The following is a 22,232-nucleotide window of genomic DNA, read 5'->3' on the forward strand; positions in this document are numbered from 1 at the left end:
AGGATATGGATGGGAAATGCATGCCAGAGGGTGGCTCAGACGTAAACATGCATCTTAGTACAGTGTGTAAATAAGGAAAACCACAGACACTAGCCTGGCTTAACCTAGATGGCTAGGAATAGCTTTTGGCTTTCAGACTTCTGCAGACACCAGCAAAACTCAAATCTTCCACCTGAAGGGTGGAATAATCATACCCATTTGTGACTACGCAGCATAAACACAATATCTCTGACTTAAATATTATCTAGTACACACACATGTGATGTAGGTGTCAGACCTTAAACTATTACAACACCTCAGAGTTTGACCTTATCAAAAGACCGTTTGCAGCCACACAGTTTTGACATATTATATATAACAGCTGTACAGTCTGTAAATTAATTACCCTTCTGATGGCACAGACTACTAAATAAAATGGTTTAAAGGGAATCTGTAGAGACTACTTTATTACTGTGTCATTCCTTTAAATCTAGTTGACAGCAGATTTTGTATTTTCAGTAAAATAGGTCACAACATAAACATCATGGTTTGTTTACCAATACAGGACTGTTGTGAAATCCTCAGGCCAGGCTTATGACCTATGCTGCTGAAGGAACATAAAAGATATACATTAAAACAAATTAACAAAAAAACCAGACAAATATGGAATCTCCAGGTTACATCTCCCGCTTTTCAGTAGTGTTCTCAATATATTTTAACTTCACTTTAAAACTTCATTAATATTAAATGGGAAGAACAAGCCACACTATTTCCATTAATTGTCTGATAAAAAATTGTCATTAGAAGGAAAAAGGTTGGTTGCTACACAGAGGTCAAAAGAGATCTTTCCACTAAGTCAACAAATGAAAGCTGCCAGACTAGAAGTCACACTTACTTGAAAGACTGAATAACATTATTGATACAAAATTAGGTATGAATTTCCAATTTATTCTTCCTGTAGGAACAATAACGTTACAAAAAAAAAGAAGAAGAAAGACTTAAATGATACCTTTGATAATCTCTCTGGAGAAAAATCAAAGGACAGTATGAGACAAAAAGCAACCCACCATTTTAATTGGTATCTCTTTCACAGGTCAAGACCAAGGTTGACTTTTGACTACAGAAAAGTGTATTGATGCTGGCAGAAAAAACATTCTATAGCTCAGGAAAAATTATTTCTTCCTCTGGATCATCCATCCTGTTATGACAGCTAAAGGTCAAAGCAAAGAACGAAAACACTAGAGTGAGGGAGAAAGGGGAAACTTCGGTGTGTGGCAGTCCAGGTCTAACTGAACTGACAGATTAAACAGCAATGGTGTAGACAAGAAACACCATGCTATGAGGGAACAACAGAGAAAGTCCTTTGTGGCTTTAAGAAGTCCAGCTTACCAAAGCTTCAGAGACTTACTAAAGGTCAGAAGCTGCAGGAATTTGATGCTATCATATTATGTAGGAGGCATTTTCATACACTGCAAAACCCCCAGTCCGAGGAAGTGGGGATAGCTACAGCAGTGTATGATCAAGCTCACTAAGCCTTTCCTTCACCACAGGAAGCTTCTGTACTCCAGATCTACCTAGTCATCTTCAAGTAATGGAAAACAAGACAATCCAAAAAATACTGAAGACATGACTTAAGCAGGAATTTTACGAAGGCTCAAACGAAGAGTTTATCAATCTGCTCTTTGAGAAGGATGAAAGTCCATTATAAAACTAAATAAAATATCAGGTGTGATGGGACTACAATTAAAAGCAACTTCTTCATGAACAGAAGAGACAACAGCACTGACCGCTCTAGGATCCCAAGGACTTAGGATGAGGAATAATCACTACATATTTGAGTAGGAAGTAAGCTAAAACAAGAAAATGTATTCCTGTCTCCCCCACCCTGCCCTTTTTAAAAATAGAGACATAGCAGCATTTGTATTTTTATTACAAAAAGAGGGTATCCTAATCCAAGAAGTCACTAGGTTTTATGTAATTAGGTGCTTACAATACAAGTTTACACAATCAAGATTGATATAAGCCCAGTTCCACCACAGGATTTTTAGATAGAAACTTGACACATATCTTTTGCACACAGGTTTTTTTTTAATCCAAGTTTTGAGGATTTTTATGTGTGTATTCCTTTTATAACACAAACTTCTAATCTACCTACAACTTCAATTTGAATTCAATATTCCCTATGAAATGGATTGGAAACACTTTTCGTCATATCAGCTTGTATAACGTTTATAGCGCTCCACCAAGTTAAATGGAGAACTATAACTGTGCATGGTGACACAGTTTTCAAATTACAGATGTATGAAAGCATTATATAGTCTATTTTTTTCTTTTGTATCCCAAATTTTTTAAGTAAGTGAGACTTCATCTCACAGCCTTAAGATAAAAAATGTCCAAGCCTTAATGACATGCTCTAAATTAGTTAGCAGAATTAATTTTTATTAAATCATGTATACTTTAGGTCATATGTGACCATCGAAATACTCTGTCTAGTATACAAGCCTCAAAACTCCCACATTCATTCTTCTTCTATCCCCAAGCCAACAGAATTTAATTGTTTTTTAAAAGTTTTTGTCAAAACAAAACTTCAGAAGACAAACTGTAACAGTGATTTATTTATCAGTAAGTTTGTAATTACAGGAGCTCACTGGCCAGTGAGCAGATGACAAAATTACCTTTTGAGCTAAGTTTTATTTAGTAGTTTTTCCTGCTCTCTCTATAAACAGGAAGGCTCAGCTATTTCCTTCAACCAAGTGCTACAAACTTACTAACATAACAGAGCTTGCAGCAACATCTGTTTGAAAGTAACAAACCTGTACTGCCGCACATCTTATTGTATTTATCCATTGGCTGTATTTATAGTCTGAATATGCTTTTTCTATTTTCATTATAAATGAAAATTCTTCTACAGGAAAGCATACAATACCAAATTACACTGCAGGACACTAGAAATAAGGAATGATATTAGGTGGCAACGTGAAGACAAGTTAAAATACCAAGGAAAAAAATTCCAGCCCCTTTTGCGGAAGTGTTCACTAAATTCTCTTTAGGTCTTATTTGAGGATGTAGTCAGTTTGAAAAGTCATTGATTTTAAGAGGTATCATCCCATAAAAAATACAGGACTTAACTCTTTTGTCAAATTGCTCAATATTCTGTCACTCCACAGGAAAATAAAGCATAAGATTATACTACTAGGAATTAATGAATTGTTACAAGTCACTTTTGTGGCTTTCCGACAGTTGAAGAGCTAGAATATTTACATGTTAATATCAATATAGTTGTATCTCCAAAGTAATCCTCAAAATAACTGCTTTGCTTTTTTTTTCCCCCTCATCACTATACACCTTTTTGAAAAATGTCTATCACCCTGCAAAGCAGCTTAAAGAGACAGCTCTTCCCAGTCCCTTTAAAACAAGGTTCAGATAGTGTAGTTCTGAATTGCAAATAACTGCACTTCATACCTTTCAAGATATTCTTAACAGAGGACTTATACCCTCAGCATTTTATTTTGCTAGTCTCCTAAGCAGGAGAAATTCAGATCACTCATTTTCTTTCACCTAAGGACCAGTATTTAATAATTAACTCATTTGATGGTCAATCAGGCAACCATTTTTATCTGCTTCATTGCTATCAAGTGGTCAAGTGTTACCTTCCACCACTAAGGCAGATTACAGGTTTTAAAGGATACCTGCAATCAAGGGATATCTGTTTGTTTTTGCAGTATCCTTAAAACCCAGGGAGGATATGTGCATTGGAGGGAGGTGGGGAGAAGTGAAGAGAAGAGGATTAAATTAAACAACAATTTGGAGGAAGCATCTTGCTTGTTTCTGTCTCCACTGATAAAAATCAGGTCTATGGCATTTGAACTGACATGAAAACACAGCTTATTTGCATTGGCTCCTTCCTTTTCTCATTTAAAAATCAATTGCTATCCTTAGGCAGGATATACATTGGAAAGCACAAACTAGCAAAAGAGTAAACTGAATTTGTAATCTGATCCTAATCGCCCACACCAAGAGCCATAAAACATGGTCCGGAGGTAGAGTGCACGTGAGAGCACTGAGTGTGGGCATTACATGTCAACGACAATGTGTGATGAGCATTTGGTCTACAGAAAACATGGATACTTTTGTGTTTGGTTTGTTACTGTTTTTTGGGTTTTTTGATAAAAATTGCTTGAATTTGTAGTGGTAACAAATTTGAAATGTTAATTAGCTGTATTTAAGTGAAGCGCTTCAGTCTATAAGAACACATTACTGATTTTCAAACCCAAAGCAACACCTTGGGCTATCTGTACCACATGTACATGGTGTGGAGCACATATGAGGAGATCACAGTGGCTTTTCAGCACAGGTCTGCTCTCCTAGAGATAGAATGGAGACAGGCACCAGTTGTGGGAATGAGTCCAACCATCCCTGAAAACGTCATGAAATGCTTGCAGACAACTGCCTTCAAGGTACCAGTCTTCAGTAAAAGCATTAGATTGGAAACAACCTGCACTTGACATGAATCTCTTGAGTCAGGAGTTTGGTTTAGATTTTTAGGAAATTAGTGTATTCTTGTAAAAAATATTAGCTATTAATATTATTACTTCATCAGTTTAAAATAATTGCTTTTGTAAAATACCCAAGTACTTTGATTTCTCGTACTTGTCTTGTTAAAACAGAAAACTGTTTGATAAATTCATAAATGTGAAAAAATTTGCTGAATTCATAGAATTCCATAGAAAAAACTGCTGTAGAGTACCTCATGAAGTAGGACCAGCACAGGTTTTACTGAATTGATTTTTCAGGACATGAATTCCATTAACATGTATTAAAGACTCCAGTTAATGAGCCTACATAGTACAATCATTTTGTTTTATATAGTAACATCTTAAGGACAGCTTTGGCTCCTAGGAGACCATAAACCTGGAAACTGGTCCATACAAGCTAATTCATTATTAAAATCTGAAACACTAGTTACTACCAGAGACCTTTTCTTTAGAGAGAATATTTTACTCATTTGCTACTCATGTTTTCTCTCTATCTTAAACAGAAAAAGTAAGAAGGTGTAACTGAAGTCTGGAAAATAAATACCTTTGCAGTTAACAATAGAAAGTCATCTTCTCACTCTATAGGTTGCTGTACAACTACTGTTGTAGATACCACCTCTCATGTTATGGAATAACATAAACTAACTCCCCAAGTGAGGCATTCCATATTTTCAAATTTTTTTTTCCCCCCAATGTTTCATTGCTTTGGCTTTCTTTACGATCTCACCTAAGCAGCATAAGCAAGATGGAGTGCAATTCCACACAAAGCATTAACTTACTCAAAGCCTTCTGCTGGCTTCACAATACATGGAAGAGGTACAGGAGAATCAAGTGTTCTGAGTTCACCTGAACTGAACACAGCTGACATAAACCACCAATGCATCGAGTACTCTGGACTGGCTTTTCCAAGTTTCCAGAGAATGAGGACTGGAGAAATATCAGCCTCCAGAGGGGAGTAGTTTTGAGTCAATTCTAAAACTGCAAAAATACTTTTCAATATATAGGGTAAGCAGAGCAGAGTGAAGTCCCTCCCACAGGTAAGTGAGGTTGTCTGCTGGACATCGCCACTATGTGTGTGACCTGTTCAGTGAGATAGTAGCTTGAACAGAACAGCTATAAACAGTGCCAATTTAAATTAAATATGTTAGTTTAAACTGTATGTTCTAAAACAGGTATTTGACAAATCCAAGTTTTAATAATTTATGAAGCAGATATGAGGCCAACCTTAGAACACTACATTACTGCGGGTAAGGCAACGTTTTTTGGTCATCTTGTGTTTGTTAAGGAAAAAAAATAATTCCTGAATTAACATTGCATCCCCAAGATGTCTGATTTTCATGGGGCTTTTTGCCTTTTGCAATTTCAAGGGATGCTAACTTCTCAGTTTTACTAAACACACAGAGAAATCTTATTCCTTGGATTTCACAGCTTCATCAAGAGTGGTTTTAAAGGAAACCAAACTTTCGAAACATTCACAACAGTCATACACCCATTAGCAACAGAACTGATGATGCTGTAAAAAACCACATCAGGAGCTTTATAAGGACTTCTCTACCAGGAGGACTGCTGGAGTTCAGTCCCTGAATATGAACTCTTGGTAAAGCTCACTTCAATTTGCCTTACTTGAACACTTAAAACTAAAAAGAGCAAAGCCTCTTAATTTTATGGCTCATATCAACTGTTCAAATGCATGCTGACTGTATTTTCTATAAACAACGCCAGGATTTAATTGCCCTGGAGCATTAAGCAGAGAGCCTTTAAAACTCTCCTCTATTTAACCTATCCGAATTGCAAGTAGCTTTATCAAAAAGGCCTGAAGCATGTGCCATTCTGCAAAATAACTCGTAGTTGCATATAAAGACAGGTACATTTCAAAAGTAATTTCAAACACATAGCTGATAAGGAAGAAACATTAATTGGCCTTTCTAACCTTCTCACAGATTAACACACCTTCAGGTTCCTAAAAAAAACCACCGCATACCCTGCTCTAGGCATTGCTGACATTGTTGGATTATTCCCAGCACAGTTAGGAGGGGCTGCATATCAACAGCAAATCCACACACATCTGAATTATCAGTGCGAAATGCCTAAAGTTTCAGTTTAAGCCAGACTAGATTGGATAGTTTTTGCATTCTTCTAGATGTATGCCACAATTCTGTGTCCATTACAAATTTATAACTCCCTTGTATATCATGACAACAAAGCAGTAAAGCATATCGATGAAAACTAACTCATGATTTTTCCATATTAAGGAAACAGTCAAATTTCTAATCCACTGGGAAAATCTAGCAAAGCAGTAATTTATTAGCCGTGTCCAGTAATTCAGAGGTACACAACAGCACTCCAGACACACAATGTAAAAACACAAGTCTCACAAACACAGACCACCCCAGTAACTCTCCTGTATTCACCTAGTGATAGGATGGATTTCTCTATTTCAGTCAGTATTTTGTTTCCCAAACCATGTGTTGAACAAGGCTCTTCCTAAGGTGAACACTTGGCTGTAATGCTTTCCTAGTGAATACGAGATTAGAGGTGCTTCAGCTCTGTGACAGATGTGACACACGCCAGCCCCACAGTCACTCCAAAGCAATGATGATCTCCTGGGAGCACCATGGAAGAAGTCACCTCAAACTCCCAGCAGCACTTGCATGAAGGGTCTGTTTCCAAATTCCTCCAGGAATTGCCTTTAAATAAGGCCACTAAAACTGTTTGCTCATCTTTGTCAACATGCATAAAGGTGGTAATTCCACAGCTTTGGGAACTGAGGTGTAAAATGGGCATGTCGGATACTTAGGAGGAAATGATATATAGGAGACACTGGCAATGAGGGGAGAACAAACGGCCAAACTAATGTCTTTATTTCATTTAAATATTTCCTTGTATCTCGTTTTTGCTTTTCCTGTCTATTTAAAGCATGAGTTATTGATGATAAGGACTGTTTTGAGACTCTTGTTAGGCTAAAAGAGATGCTTAGCTGTATTATGAAAGCACTTTTTTTACTTCTTGATCTATTAAGCTTCAGTTAGTATTTCCACTCAGAAACATACCCTCAGTGCAGGATTTCTGACAACTTAGACAATTCCAGCCCCCTGTAAGCATGAAAAGGGCAGAGAAAACAGACTTAGAATTTACTCTTCATTCCATTCCCCAAAAGAGTCTTGACAAAAAATGAAACCTATACCAGGATTAGTAGACATTAACAAGATTTATTTCAAATGACTATTTCTTGTTTTGTTCTCCCTGGCCCAAAAGTAGAGTTGAAAGACCCAGCACTAACTCTTCTTCTGTCAAGTGGCAAATAGTAAAACTTCGTACTCAATAACAATTTCCCAAATAAAGACTAAAAGTTTGTTTTCTTGACAAAGTGGGATTTGGTTATAAGAGTCTGGAGAAGAGGAGACTGATGGAGGATCTTATTAATATTTACAAATATCTAAATGGTGGGTGTCAGGAGGTTGGGGCATCCCTTTTTTCGATGGTATCTAGCAACAGGACAAGGGGTAATGGGATGAAGCTAGAATATGAAAAGTTCCATTTAAACATAACAAAAAACTATTTCACTGTGAGGGTGACAGAGCCCTGGCACAGGCTGCCCAGGGAGGATGTGGAGTCTCCTTCCTTGGAGGTCTTCAAGACCCGCCTGGACACACTCCTATGCGACCTGATCTAGGTTGACTTGCTTCTGCAGGGCGATCGGACCAGATGATCTCTAAAGGTCCCTTCCAACTCTACTATCCTATGATTCTATGAAGAGATCTCAAAACGAAGTCATCTTAAAAATAACGTGCTTATAGGGTTAAGCAGTTCTTTAGTGATAGATGCAAACAGGATCTCACCTGCACAGCTGACAGAAAAAAAGTTTCCTTCAAGGTTTAGCAGACTTCTTAAAGAAACTATTGCCCTAATGTATCTCATTCCTCTGCTGCAGCTACAGACAGGAGCTGCCTGCCTATGGAGGAATGCCTTGTCTCTACCAGGGCAGTTATGCACATGCTTGTAGGGGAGGATTCAGCTGCAACACCAGACTTGTGCTATGGTAGATGAGGGGAGCTCTCATCAGGGCAAACCAGCTGTATGGACAAGGACAACTGCACAACTTGCCATGCCAGGTCAGTAGCACCCTAAACCATCACAGCTCTGAAGGACCTTAGTCCAAAATTCAGCTTAAATCACGCTTTGAGTCCAAACTGCATAAACAGGTATGTATGCATCTGTAGCCTACATAACCAGGTACATGCCTGGTCCCTCAGAGCAGTTCACTAAAGGTGCATAAAGGACAAGCTTAGCACCAAGGTAGAAAGTGTTTACTGTAAAATGCAACTGAGTTTTATTGCATCTGTTCTGTGGTCCTATAGGAGAGGAAGGAAGTACCATGTTACATGAGAAGACAAAATTATATTTCTAAATGAGTCATTTCTTGGTTCAAAAGTTTTGAGATCCTTTTTCTGGTATGAGTCACTGGTAAAGGCAAGCTTACACTAAGTTCTCTGTAGATCTCAAGAAGAGTAACACAGACTTCATTCATCGCACCCTGCCCTTTCCAAGTCACTCCCCTGTATCTGATGGCATTAATATTAAAGCCATACTCACCTCTTAAGAGAATATCATTAGCAACATGCCTGAGGCTACATGACCACAAAGGTCTACTGAGAAGATTCAAGCCTGGAATTGTCCAACAGCACAGACAATATTAAGCAGAAGGCTCAACAGCTGACAATTTTCGTATAGAAAATAATGTGGAACAATATTATTGTACGTGATGCAAAAGTACATCATAGAGCATTACAAGTTCTTAGGCCAGATAGGTCCCACTTCCTCTTCAATGAAAACTAAAGAACGTAAACCACAACTAGTAATTTCAAATGTAATCAAAGCCCACCAAGCATCACAATTTGCTAACTGTTTCCCTCTCCCCATCTCTTTTCACCATTAACTCCGAAGAATAAAACAAACAAACACCTTCTCATAACCTAAAATTGCAATTAAAGGTAAAGGGATCATGTCTGGAAAAAGAATCCTACAACTTCTGGGTTTTAGACAGCTACATTTCGTGTTTGGCAGTTAAAAATCTGCCAGAATTTCCCCTATAAACATGTTTCCAGCAATTTCAGCTCTCCCACAGTCTTTGGTCCTAAAGTAATAGTTTCCTACAGGAAAAAAAAATTAAAAACACATACAAAAAATAATTCAGACACAGATTTCTCTTGCATGATTGTTTTCCACATTAAAATGTCAACACTAGCACTGAAGTGTCCAGCAAAGCAGGCAATTAAGAGATTCAGACAAAAAAGTGTTAGTCTTGCAAAAGACCAGCCATTTCCATATTATGAAATATAAGAAGTAGATTAAGAGAAACACAGACTTTGAGAGTTAGACAATACTTACAAAAAGGCTAAAATTTCTGGTTAGGATAGTCTATGAGAGAGGAAAAAAAATAATATAAGTACTAAACACACATAAATCTTTGTCAGTGGATTCATCCATCCATCAAAACTGACTAGTGTAGAAAGATGGAGTAATTGACCGTATGAGTGAGTTAAACTGCCAAGGAGGATCAGGCTGACAACGGAACATAGACACATCTGCTGTGCAGCACACGGGCAACATCTACCCTCCACATCAACAGCAAGTTCAACACAGGCAACAGCGTGGTCAAGTTGGATTAAAAAAACAACAACAACAAAAAAGTAAAAAATAAAGGAATGAGGAAGCCTTGTACACCAATGAAGTGATTAAGAAAGAACAGCTGAAACACAACAGACTTGTCAATCATCACTTCGAAAAGCAACTGTGATCCTACACAGGTTTACTTCTGAATACAGACTGGTTTGGGTATTTTTTTTTTTCCCCCTTGGGAAACCAACCTCTTTTTTTTTTTTTTTTTTTTTTTTAAGTTAGGAATGCTAACTTTATCACAGACAGGACAGTTGAAAGATTCTTTTAGTCAACAGTTATCATCAGTCATAGATCAACAGGGATGCTGTTCCAGAGCCACTTCAACGCTGTTGGACGAGAGAGACAATCAGTAGCTCACAACCTAATCCTCACTATTTTTGATCAGTTCCCAGGTATATATCAAACAGTCTGGAATCTGGGAAGGGAGAAGCTCAAGAAAGAACTAGAATTTGTTAATGAGGCTCATGAGGGGGATAGGTTTCATGGGGTATTTGCACTCAATTGAAACCTCTTTCCACTTTTTGGGTTTGTTTTTCAAGTTAAAAACCAAATTTAGTGAGGAGGGCTCCACACTACTCAAATGAACAAAAACCTGACCTATAACACTAAAAAATCCACTGAAATAATTGGCACACACAACAATGACAGGACAAAAATCATTACAGGATGGAACAAGAGAGAAAGGAAATAGTTTGGGAGAGAAGGAAATGCAATTTTGGCGCTACAAGCACATAAGCATGACTTTGATAATACAAGATCTGAACAGAAGAAATTAAAGAAATGTAATTGAACAGTGCAATGAAGACAAGGCAAATTTCATTTTACCTGGATAATGTACTCCTAACAAAAGGATAATACAGTGAAATTAATCAAGAGCTAAAGCAAGAATTGATGTGATGTGTCATGGAATAATATTTAAGGTACAAAGTTAAAACATTTTGAAGATTAACAAATCACTGGCTGATGAACAAATGACAGGCAATAGAAAGATAACATATCTGAAGAGAAGGCCGTGAAGTGGAGAATTTGCTGTTCCTGAAAGCATCTCACAGAAATTAGAGGGTCTTTTGGGCTTGCTGGAGCAACATAAACTCTATTAAATTTAAGTGTATAAAATAAAAGACAATAATGAGTAAGATTTCTGCCATGATCTGAGGCCCATTAACAGAAGATGAAAGGGAGAAGAGAGTCATCAGAGCTCAAAAGAGCTGACAAAATACTACAGCATCCTATTAACTCTTTTAACAGCTGTTTGATACTGATGCTCTACAGTAGTTCTACACATGGCAAAAAGAGTATTTTCTTCAGGATCAATGAATTACATAAATGTGTTGGTAAAATGCTTCCTGCAATTTTATATATGTAGTTGTGGTTACATAGTCCAAAGCAATACAAAACCACATGCCTTCTGCCAAAATCACTTTAAATAAAACAAATGTAGAGAAGACTAGGAAGATACAGGATAGAGAAAAATCTAATTTATAAGGGAAGCTAAAGCACTTGAGATGCTCTAGCCTAGCAATTAAACACTAAAAGCAACACAGCTCTGCAGGTATGTCATGCATAAAGGAAGGTAGCCCTCACAGGAAAAAGGAAGGCTTGTTTGTTTAGGGGGGAAAAGAGCATGGTCCCAGCATAGAAGGTGAGAGTGCCTGTCAAACTGAATGGAACAGACAAGGAGCACAAACTGTTTCAAGACAGAATCTCAAACACATGAGGAACAAAGGCAATCCAAGCGCTCCTGGTTTGAGGTTTCAGGTGTTCAATCTGACCCATTTCCTATGAGGCAACTCAAAGAAGTTTCATTAACACATCACATACTATATATTGTAGTAATTCGAATTTTGATGACAGCTTCTGTTGATTATTTGAGAGACAGAAACCAAATTTTCCAACAACCCACTGCATAGCACAGGAGTAGAACGGGTCTCATTATCTCAAAGCAAGAGGTATTACTCCAGTTGGAAAGATGAAGGACAAACTGTACTTCAATATGAAAACAAACTTCAGCAGGGTCTGCACAACAACTCATTCATATTTTTACTACTGTTTGAGTGAATCTCTTGGTCAGACTTTTGTAATTTATGTATGGTCTGTTTCCCCACTCAGACAGACATTTACATTTAGTACACTCCCTACATCCAGGGATGTAGAAAAACGTCTCTGATCCTCTTTGCTATCTCCCTAGGGCACACTAGAGTTTATTCACTCTTTCAGTCTTTTTTATTAACACTTTAAACTTGTTAGAACACATGAAGAGGGAACAACAAGGCCACTCTAGATTTAAACTTTTCTTTTATACATGACTGTTTGGGGAAATTGTCCCCTTCAACCCTCCATTCTCAAGTCAGCTATACTTTAATAGTCCATTACCAGAAGAGAAACAAATCTCAATATTTACTTTTTGTTGAACTATCAGATAAACGCTGGGTCTATTTCTGTTCTATTCACATTCTCCCACAATTTCCATTACAAGGTATGCACTAAGCACTTTGACAAGAAGTTCCCCACTGCTAAAAGAAAAAGGAAACATTTTAGGTTTAAGTTTCAAATAGAAATAAGTTTTCAAAATGAAACTTGAATTCCCCCCCAACTCACCCCACTACAAAGCAGGGTCACACAGCCTAGCAGGTCACAGGCAAAAACTCAAGATGTAGCAAAGTGAATTTGAATCCCATTTTACTTGCAACACCTTTGGTTTGTTTAATTATCCCGGACTGCTATCAAAATCTACTATTCTTTTGGACTCATTCAGTTAGAAATGCCTCACAGTAACTTTTGTTCTCTTTCCATGTTTGCATAGCATCCAGGAAACAGGACTGCCTGCACTAAGTGCAGTATACAAACTACAGTGGTATCTAAAATTATTTATTAATAATTAAAATGTAAAGATATACATACATGTTACTTGTTTTCATATTCTCAGTAAGGTAGGCATAAGGCCTAAAAAGGATCTCTGTATGATACTTCAACAGAAAACATATGTATGCCTAAAAATGATGGGCTGTTGTTTCAGCAACACATTCTACCTGCTATAATCTGATTTTAGAAATATACTACGGTAAATTAATTCTGTTTGGGGATTATATACAGGTAAAAGCAAACATGACAACCACACACCCCCCACAAAATAAAAAACAACTTCTGGACAAAACTGTGGGTTTCACATGACAGAGTAGGAACAAAAGAAAAATACATTTCCTATTCTGAAAATATTTGTAAAACCTATATATATATATATATATATATATATATATAAACTGTTTTGTTTAAATGCAAGGAGCTAAATATGGGGGTTGTTACCATCAGTGGTTGAATATATGCCATCTGAAACACGCTCTAAGCAAGTATCCCCACCATTTCTTCCACCAACACCATGTAGCATCCTTCAGTTGATACCTATCTGGCACCCATATGAATAGTAGATACAACTGATGCATAAGAAACTACTTGTAATCTTAGGCTTTTAATAATACAGGAAACTATGGTTCAAAGAGCTGTTGCCAGGTTTGAGGTTTCATCACCACACTTAATATGGATCTGGGTTTCACTTATGTAAAGAGGCTGAAAGACAACTTACAAATTGCAGAGAAAAGCAGAAAGAAGCCTTGTGCTGTGTGCCAGTAACAGTCTGGTGCATCAAATTTTCATCATCCCTATACGATGTGCAGTTCAGAAGAGGTTTCAAACTGGCACTGGTATTTAACTGCTCACATTAAAGCTGTGCACAGCGTGCCTTTAAAACGTGTGCAACACCTAGTCACAGCCAATGGTTTTTCCACATAACTGGAATTATCTGTAAACAGGAACTCACTCTGAAATTTTGGATTTTTTTCCTAAATAGTGTTATAGACCTTTTAGGCAACAAGAATTTTATCATTTTGAGAACTTTGTATGTCCTACATTTCAGGGCTTTCTTGGCCTGATCCACTCATGAGCTGTATTCACTGTCAAGCAGCAAAAGAGAGATGTTAGGGAACCTAGAGGAAGATCACTAATGAGTCCATTAACATATGGGGTTGGGAGCCAAGACCCCTCTGTGCTGTATCTAGGCAGTGATTGCTGCTGCTCCTATTCTGGGGAAGCCAGCAGGATCCAGTGCCAGCACACTCAGTCCTTTAGAAAACATCATCTCTGCTAGAGTCAAAGGTGGCTCAGACACAGAATTAAGGAAACTGAGTTCAAAAAGCACTGCCTCAAATCGAGAAGCCTCACAGAGGACCCTCTGTCCAGCCTGGATCCTGGTAGACACACAGTTCCTTGGGTCCTGGCAAATGCAGTCTCACTAGAAAAAAAAAAAAAAAAAAACCAAAAAAAAAAACAAAACAAAAAAAACCCACACAAAACAACACCTCCTGACCCCCCAAAACGGTCATATGGTGTTCTCATGTGCCACCTAAGAATTAAACCAGGAAGCCCACAGTTACTGGACTTAGGGGACTGTATCAACACAAACTTGCTGAGCACCTACCCTCTCACTTTCATTTGATTAGCATCACTGTTTTAACTGAATTATTCTCTGCATGAAGGTTTTCTGGAGCCAAGCCCATAAACCAATGATCCATGAAAAACCATTAGGACTATTTCCTTTTCACAAATTATGTAAGCAACAGTGATTCTATCAGTCAGAGCTGGAAAAAATCCATGATACCTTTTCTTACTCTAAACTGCCTCCCCACCTCACCCTGACATATCAGCCTTTGACTATGCTAAAAAGAGTGCTTCCTCACACATAAGGCATATATTCTCTCCTCCTTGCACTCACATGCGAGACCTAAGCAAACAGCTTGAAAAAACGGGATATTTAAATTCTAAAAATCACTCTCTGGAAGGCATGAAAAAGGAGCTTTCTGAAGAGCATCACCTGTGTCTGAAAGGCAACCCGAAGTGTTGTGCTAACTTTTTGTGTCCAGCTTATCATAGTCTGGGATTTCCTACTTTTCTCCCATCTTCATCTTGTAGCTAGAAATTATTACAAAATTCTATTACTCCAAATACTACATTCAGGTCAAGTTTTTAAGTTTGGCAAAGAATACTTCACATCTTGAGAAGGGTGATGAAAGCAAAGGTCCCTTATTGGTTACCTGCCTCAGCAGATCTGTTGGGCACTTCAGGCCATGATGAATTACAGTCACTTCAGAACTGTCTTCTAAGTTTTTAATAAAAGGCCAGTTTTTTACTGACACAGCGACACACAGACCTTCTTGAGTCTCATAAACAGACTTAAGCAGTACTAACAAAAAGGTCAACAATTCCCAGTATAGATAACATACATATATAAAATATTTCTTTAGCATTGTACCTTTTGCATGCCTGAGCAACAAGCCTCAATGTATCCTGCCACAGAGTATATTTGTTTTACACACATTGCAAAATGACTCACTTCTTTTGACCACAATAAAAGTGACAGATTATTAGATGCTTAGCATTTCCTTAGCAGGCCAAATAATTCCATGATTTTAATGTAAACACATAAAAGTAAGACTAATTCGTGGATATTTTCACTTTCTAGAAACAGTAGACATACATTCACAAAACAGATTCCTCAAAATTTACATACACACATGCTCCCAAGTAGCCTGTACTCCCCACTAGGACAGGCTAACACGATGGCGTTTTTAGGAGCATCTTCACAATACCTCTTCCATTAGAAAAACAGAAAACAGCTATGCTTATTAATTCAGTACCTTTAGAAGTCTGTTCACAGAGAGCAAAACAGAAAATAACTAGCTCTTCATCCAGGCAGTGAAACAAACCTGTACTTAAAGGCCAGGTATATTGTTCCAACTAACTGAAAGCCACAAGACTTGGACCGATGTTTACTTTGGCAGACTCACACAAATCAAGATCATCCATTCTGCCTTTAAAAAGGGGATTTAGGATTGACTATGTTAATGAGGCACTGTTTGTTTCCAAGTATGCCAATTAACACAAACTTGGTTTTCAATAGAAAAAGTCTCTGGCAAGCTTTTTGTGAAAGTTGGCACTGTCCTTTGCCTTTTCTCCAATTAAGAAAACCAACTCCATGCAGAAGAGGTGGAACCAGCTATACAAGAAACACCCTACCAGCACAGAACAATCTGTGCTGTAACCTGTTTGGAAGGACCAAACAATCTTTTTAGTCAATGCACAGTGAAATGTGCAAAGCCACAAACAAAAAGGCAAAGGTGTCTAAGTGTTGTACACAGAATACAAGACAAAAGAAGACTAAAAAGATCTCCACTCTCCCATCCCAGAGATAAAAGGGGGAATGATGCATAGAGTGTACAGAAAAAATCTGCTAAAGAGGAAAAACAACAAGTGTCAGTATTACTCTTCTGTCCACAACAGAAGAGGGAGTTTGGGTGAGCAAGGCAGCATCTTGCCCTGCCATTAACGCCTGACGAGCCCCGGCATCCCACAGCACTGACCTATCAGCTAAAGCACGTATTGTACTTGCCACAGACAGCTCTCTGAAATCCTTCCTGCTTTCAAAGACAAAAACTTTATGCCGCACTTCTACATTTCCGAGGAACTATTTCACAATGGATCCCAGCTCTGGATCTCACTCCAAGAAACATTTCAGAGGCAGTTGTGTTAAATCTTCCTATCTTCTCCTATTTAAAAATCGGCACTAACCACTACTTGGGCAGAATAAGCTTTTGTAATCTTCACATTAATGTATTTGGATGTTTAATTCTCAGTGCAGGTAACAGAGATGGATGTTCTTTCCATGACTGGAGAACTTTCCTTGAGTAAATTGAAAACGGGCACATTTTGAGTAATGCATGCTACTGCCAATAGTCTTGCAAGGAGGCAATGCAAGAATGATTCATGGGCTGTAAATATCATGTAAATCTGTCTTCAAGTTAAAGGATTGTCTTTTCATAGAAAAATATAAGTACTCAATTATCAATACTCTTAATTTTACATATTTCCTAACTAAGTAAAAAAAAAAAACAGCAGGACACCCTAGCCCTTCACAGAGGTTGTCACATACCAGGTATCAGTTACAGCTTAACAGTCAGAAAAATAATGCTTAATTAAAACATTCTTAGATGATTTTATGCTTTTTACAAGTCTTTTACTATCCCATTCTCACATCATACCACTTTGTGGTCTAAGGAGAAGGGGAAAGTCAATCTCTTGGAAGCTGAAAGAGGTTTTTTGTCTATAACAGCTGTTGTTTACCACCTCTTTCTCACTGTCTTTCCCAGCAGGCATTTATAATTAATTTTGAGGCCTGTAATTTCTGAGTATTATACAGACAAGGGGAAGAAAAAAAAATACATTTTTTTCAGAAAAAAAAACCCCCCGCAATAAATATCAAACCCTTACAGAAGTATTGCGATACCTGGTAGAAGTACATTCCCCAAGCAACCCAAGACACAGCTTGCTTTCTGTTATCATTTGAGAGATACCACTCTTGAGCACCTGGATCTTTTTCCAGGTATCTTGTATTCTCGTAAAATAGATTTACTTCAAGTAAAGCTGAAGCTATTCTCTCTGCAGATACTCCCTGTCTCCTAGACAGATCAAGCTCTGACCACGCTGAGCACAGTAGATCCCTCTTTTCATTGCAGTAGGCAAGTCAGCATATATCAATGACTGGGAAACAATTCTATGAGGAATGGAAAACCACACTAAATACTTCAGTAAACACAGGATTTTTTTTTTTTTTTTTAAGGAAAAAAAAAAACCCAGACAGTTTCTGAATCTTGTGACCACTGAGTGAGTTAGGAAAACACTGCCTATAAAAAAAACCAAACCATGGATCCATGGTTCATTTTCCTAGCCAATGCCTAGTGGAAACCACAATTTAGTCGCTTGAGGTAAATAATATGCCTATATCCTTCATCTCCTCCAACAGACTTTCAACATGGTGCTGTATTTAAAGGTAACCCATCGCAGAAGATTACAAACTGCTTTCAGTGACAGTCTTTGGCAGCTGTCAAATAATTTTGTCGTAAAGCAAAGCAGTATGAAGATGAGGCATAGCTGAAGCCAACAACAAGCAAAACTACAGAGGCTCCACACACTACTACTACCACCACTCTTCACAAGTCATTTGTAAAAAGACTGCGTTATTTACTCATGCCATAAACAAGGGTTCGACCCTTGGCATCGCATCAGGCTGAAGCAGAGTATTAACAATGCACCAAACACTCTCCAAGACCACACTTCTTGATTTCAGCGCTCTATGTTCAGCAAACATTTTTAAAGGATGCTTAAAACACTTACAAGCTGGACAAAAATTAGCATTTGCATCTGAAGGCCAAATTTCAAAATGTCCCAGTACAAAACTTTGGTATTTGATAATTAAAAGCTGCATGTGTATGCACGTGCATAAACGTGGATGGCTCCAGGCAGAAATGGAGGGGTCTGCCTTAGAGTCCTGAAGGGTGAGCTCTTCAATTTTAAAACCCTGTTTGTTTTTTTTTTTATGCAAAGCAATTAGAACAGATAATTTGTAACTACATGTTCACTTCCAGTTTATCAGAGACTCAGTCCTGCACTCAGTGGAGCAGATACAGCATGAGAACAGAGGTCAATAGACACAGGTAAAGGGATCTACTCAGCAGCTTAGCACATTAATACTGAAATAAGCTTCAGAACTGTAATTGCTATCCAAAAATTATTCATTTTGAAGGGATTCTTACAAATCTAGAGTTACAGAAATGCAAATCCTTGTCATCAAACAACAAAAATTTTATGCACACAGTCCTGGAGGGAGCACTTTCAGCAGCATGGCTCATTAGAAAGGTATTCTTGCATTAAACATCAATGTTGAAGACAAATATCAATGTGATACCCTGGAGTCATGCCGAAAACTATTTTATGGCAGTGAAGATGTTACCTATGTAATCTGGTCCAGCATCCCTTCACACTGGAAAGCAATGAGAGTTTAAAAAAATCTATTTGTATTGAATTTCAAATATCAAGTATAGCTCATTCTATAATCCTCTTCTACAAAAACCACACCATCTATACCATTCAATGCTTATGAATACTGAATTATCCTTACCAAAATGATTGGGAAGAGAATCCATTTAATCTTCCTGCTGTCCAGTTAACATAAAATTACTGCAAATCTCAACAGTACTTGCTACTGCTGCTGCTTCTTCTCAAACTCTGCATTTCTTTAGCACAGCTCCATTGCAAAAGGAAGAAAGAAAACTGCCTCAGTCGTTTTGCTGGAAAAGGAATATAGCTTTGAACAAAGGTTAAAACTGAAAACTTGAAACTGCGTAGAAGAGGTGTGGCTGCTGAAACCTGACATGGTTGCGTCACCAACATTTTACTTTGGCAAACACAGTTTCCTGAATTCAAACAAATCTTAGACAGAACTATCTTTTGTTCCAGTAATAAGCAATTATTACACAGACATGCTTTCAAGGTCACTAGCAGGAAGAGTAAACTACACCAGGATGTGTCAGTCACAAGTGAAGTTTTTTAAAAGTTAACACCAAGCAATACATATTTAAAGCCTTCCACACTTAGCAGGATGGAAAGTGCTTACTTCCAACTGACAACAAATAAGTATGACCAAAAAAGTCCATAAAAAACCAATCAGTATTTCAAGGGCTCGATACTCCTCTCTATTACATCTTATTTTTAACACTTTTTACAATCAAAATTACCTTTTTAATCACTTTGGCAAAGTAAAATAAAATTAAATGACTTGTTTTAATGACTTTGGTAGAATAAAATATTGCCTTCAGAACAATTAAATGAGGAGAAAAAGAAATATTAACTGGAGACTTTGTTCTCCTTTGTATCAGGAAACCTTTTTTTTTTTAATATTAGGAATGTATATTTGGAAAAGAAGCATTTTAATAACTGTTAGTGTTAGGCTATGTAAGATAGACTAATATTCTCATTAAAAATAGAACTTCTATATTTAACAAATGCAAAGTCAAAAGCTGCAACCATTCCTACAAATGCCACTTATTCTCTTGAAAAGGACAAGTACATTCAGATTACTACTGACAAAAAAAGGCACGATGAAAAATCACAAAGAAAAGCCAGTTTTAAAAACAGACACGATAGGCAAGAGTATGAAAAAAAAAACCAAAACAGAAGTGCTTTAGAAAAGATATAAAGCATCCTTCTTAAGAATGAAAACCAACTTCTATTAAGAATAAGATGGAAGACAATCTCATATTTGGCTGGCAAAGACGTTTTTACACCTTTCTTGAAATCAGCTGATGATGCCTGAAGCTAACTAGAAGACATCAGACCAGACAGGTAACAGTGTGTTCTCCTACTGAAGGTCACCCACCAGGTGTGTGGAAACTACTACTATAGGCTTTCCTACACAATTTTTAAGAATAGCAGTTTGTTTTAATTCATCTGCATATTCATCCTTCAGTTATGGTAAATTCAATATTGTTAACTGAATAGTGAGTGATAAAGATGAAACTTAGGCAATTGCTGCATTTTTTCTCTACATTTGAGAAATGTACAAGTTGTCATATATAATGGTAGACTTAAATCTTTCATAGGTTTAACTGTCGTTCAGGATGTACAACTACACTTCAGCTTTTCTGTGCTTCAGAATATACAACACTAGCCAAACATTACAAGAGCATTTTTGGTACAACACTGCTCATCAGCAGTTACTGGACCTAAAAATGCTTTCAAAGCATCTAATATAGGAAAATCGTAATCAAGTATCTCACTGAGTGCTCGGAGCTGAAGAAAACAACTTGAATTGTTAGATTTACTGCCTTTGGTGAACATATTCCCTCTCAACACACATACACACAGGAGCAATGATTAACTCCGGTAACTCAATGCAAACAGTAGTAAAAGGTGGGGAAAAGTTAAGCACCTTCCTTTTGCAAGCCCCAGAAACATGTATTCAGGATAACACTTTGATATGAGGCCTCCTCGTGCCCCAGAAAGTACTTTACATCCATAAACATACAGACTTTGAAGAAAAGAAATTAATGTATCAAGGATACACACACAGACACCTGGGTTAAAAAAATGCAATAAATCCAATATAAAAGAGGAAAGTCAAGGGTGGTATTTGACAGCTTCAAGATTGATGGTATTGCACTAGACTTCGTTGAGCCCTCAGATTTGTATTTGCATATCTGAGATGGAAACTCATGTGCTACAAGGCACATCTCAGCGCCTCACAAATCTTTTTCCTGGTGACAGCAGTAGCTGGAATTGAGCAGATGAAGGCCATGTGGCTCCAGCAGTCACTAGTGCTAAGGCAGTCCAGTTTCCAGCCAGAGTAATTCCTGTTTAACTCTGTTTATATTCTCAGAGCCCACATCATCTCCCATTGATGCTACAGCCTCATACCAACTTCCTCAAAGTGAGAGAAAAGATACTCTAATGTTCATACGACAAGTTGTCCTTGATGATTTTCCCAAACAAAAGTCAAGCAACATACAAATTAAACCATTTTGTGTAGTTTTCTTTTTAAAAAAGTAAATGAATATTCCTCCCATCTCAGCAGGACCTGATTCACACCAAGGTCATGCAATGTCCATGTGGTAAGGCTGTACTTCAGGAAAACAAACTTCAGTCTGGTGAAACTGATTCCATGTGATTCAGGAAGTGATTCTGTGAGACTAACGTTTCTGAAATGGACAGCACTGCTTCTTGGTTTATGTTAATAACATATTTGGAGATGCTTTCCTCTGGAGGAAGAAAAAACCCAACACATCTCTGAAATGTGCTTATGCCCAAAACCACAGTAATTCTACACTTTTCTAAAAATCAACTACTTACTGTAACATCTTCTTCCTAACTCATAAAAGCGTCTAAATCATCTCAATTCTCAGAAGAGTTCTTGGCTTCAGTAGATTGAAAAGGAGACATGCTTTTCAAATGTAAACACTAGTTCTGTGAGAACAAGGATAAGGAAAAAAAGAGTGGGTGGGAGTATTTCCTTTTCCTTGGATTTAGTTTCACTGAGTGTTCCTTGTTCACAGGAGATGTTCTACCTTTCCATTGTCTCATACATTTCCCCCATCTCTTGTTTTTTGATTCCTTGGAGACAAGCACCAAGGTAATATAATCTACTTTCTTCCATGTACT

At 37.5% G+C, this 22,232-nt stretch overlaps 1 protein-coding gene across 2 annotated transcripts in view; it reads right to left on the reverse strand.

The window, feature by feature from the left end:
* EML4 (EMAP like 4) overlaps positions 1-22,232 on the reverse strand; it is a 155,674-nt gene that overhangs the window by 100,971 nt on the left and 32,471 nt on the right. The window contains exon 1 of one of the 2 annotated variants that reach the window (XM_061991345.1): positions 19,198-19,233. The exons of the other annotated variant lie outside the window; for it this stretch is intronic. Within the exon in view, the coding sequence (XP_061847329.1) occupies positions 19,198-19,222 (25 nt within the window). The 5' untranslated portion in view covers positions 19,223-19,233. Of the gene's footprint in view, positions 1-19,197; positions 19,234-22,232 lie in introns of those variants that run through there. 2 annotated transcript variants of the gene reach the window in all.

This window comes from Colius striatus, chromosome 2, assembly GCF_028858725.1.
Source record: "Colius striatus isolate bColStr4 chromosome 2, bColStr4.1.hap1, whole genome shotgun sequence".
NCBI classification, from domain to species: Eukaryota; Metazoa; Chordata; class Aves; order Coliiformes; family Coliidae; genus Colius; species Colius striatus.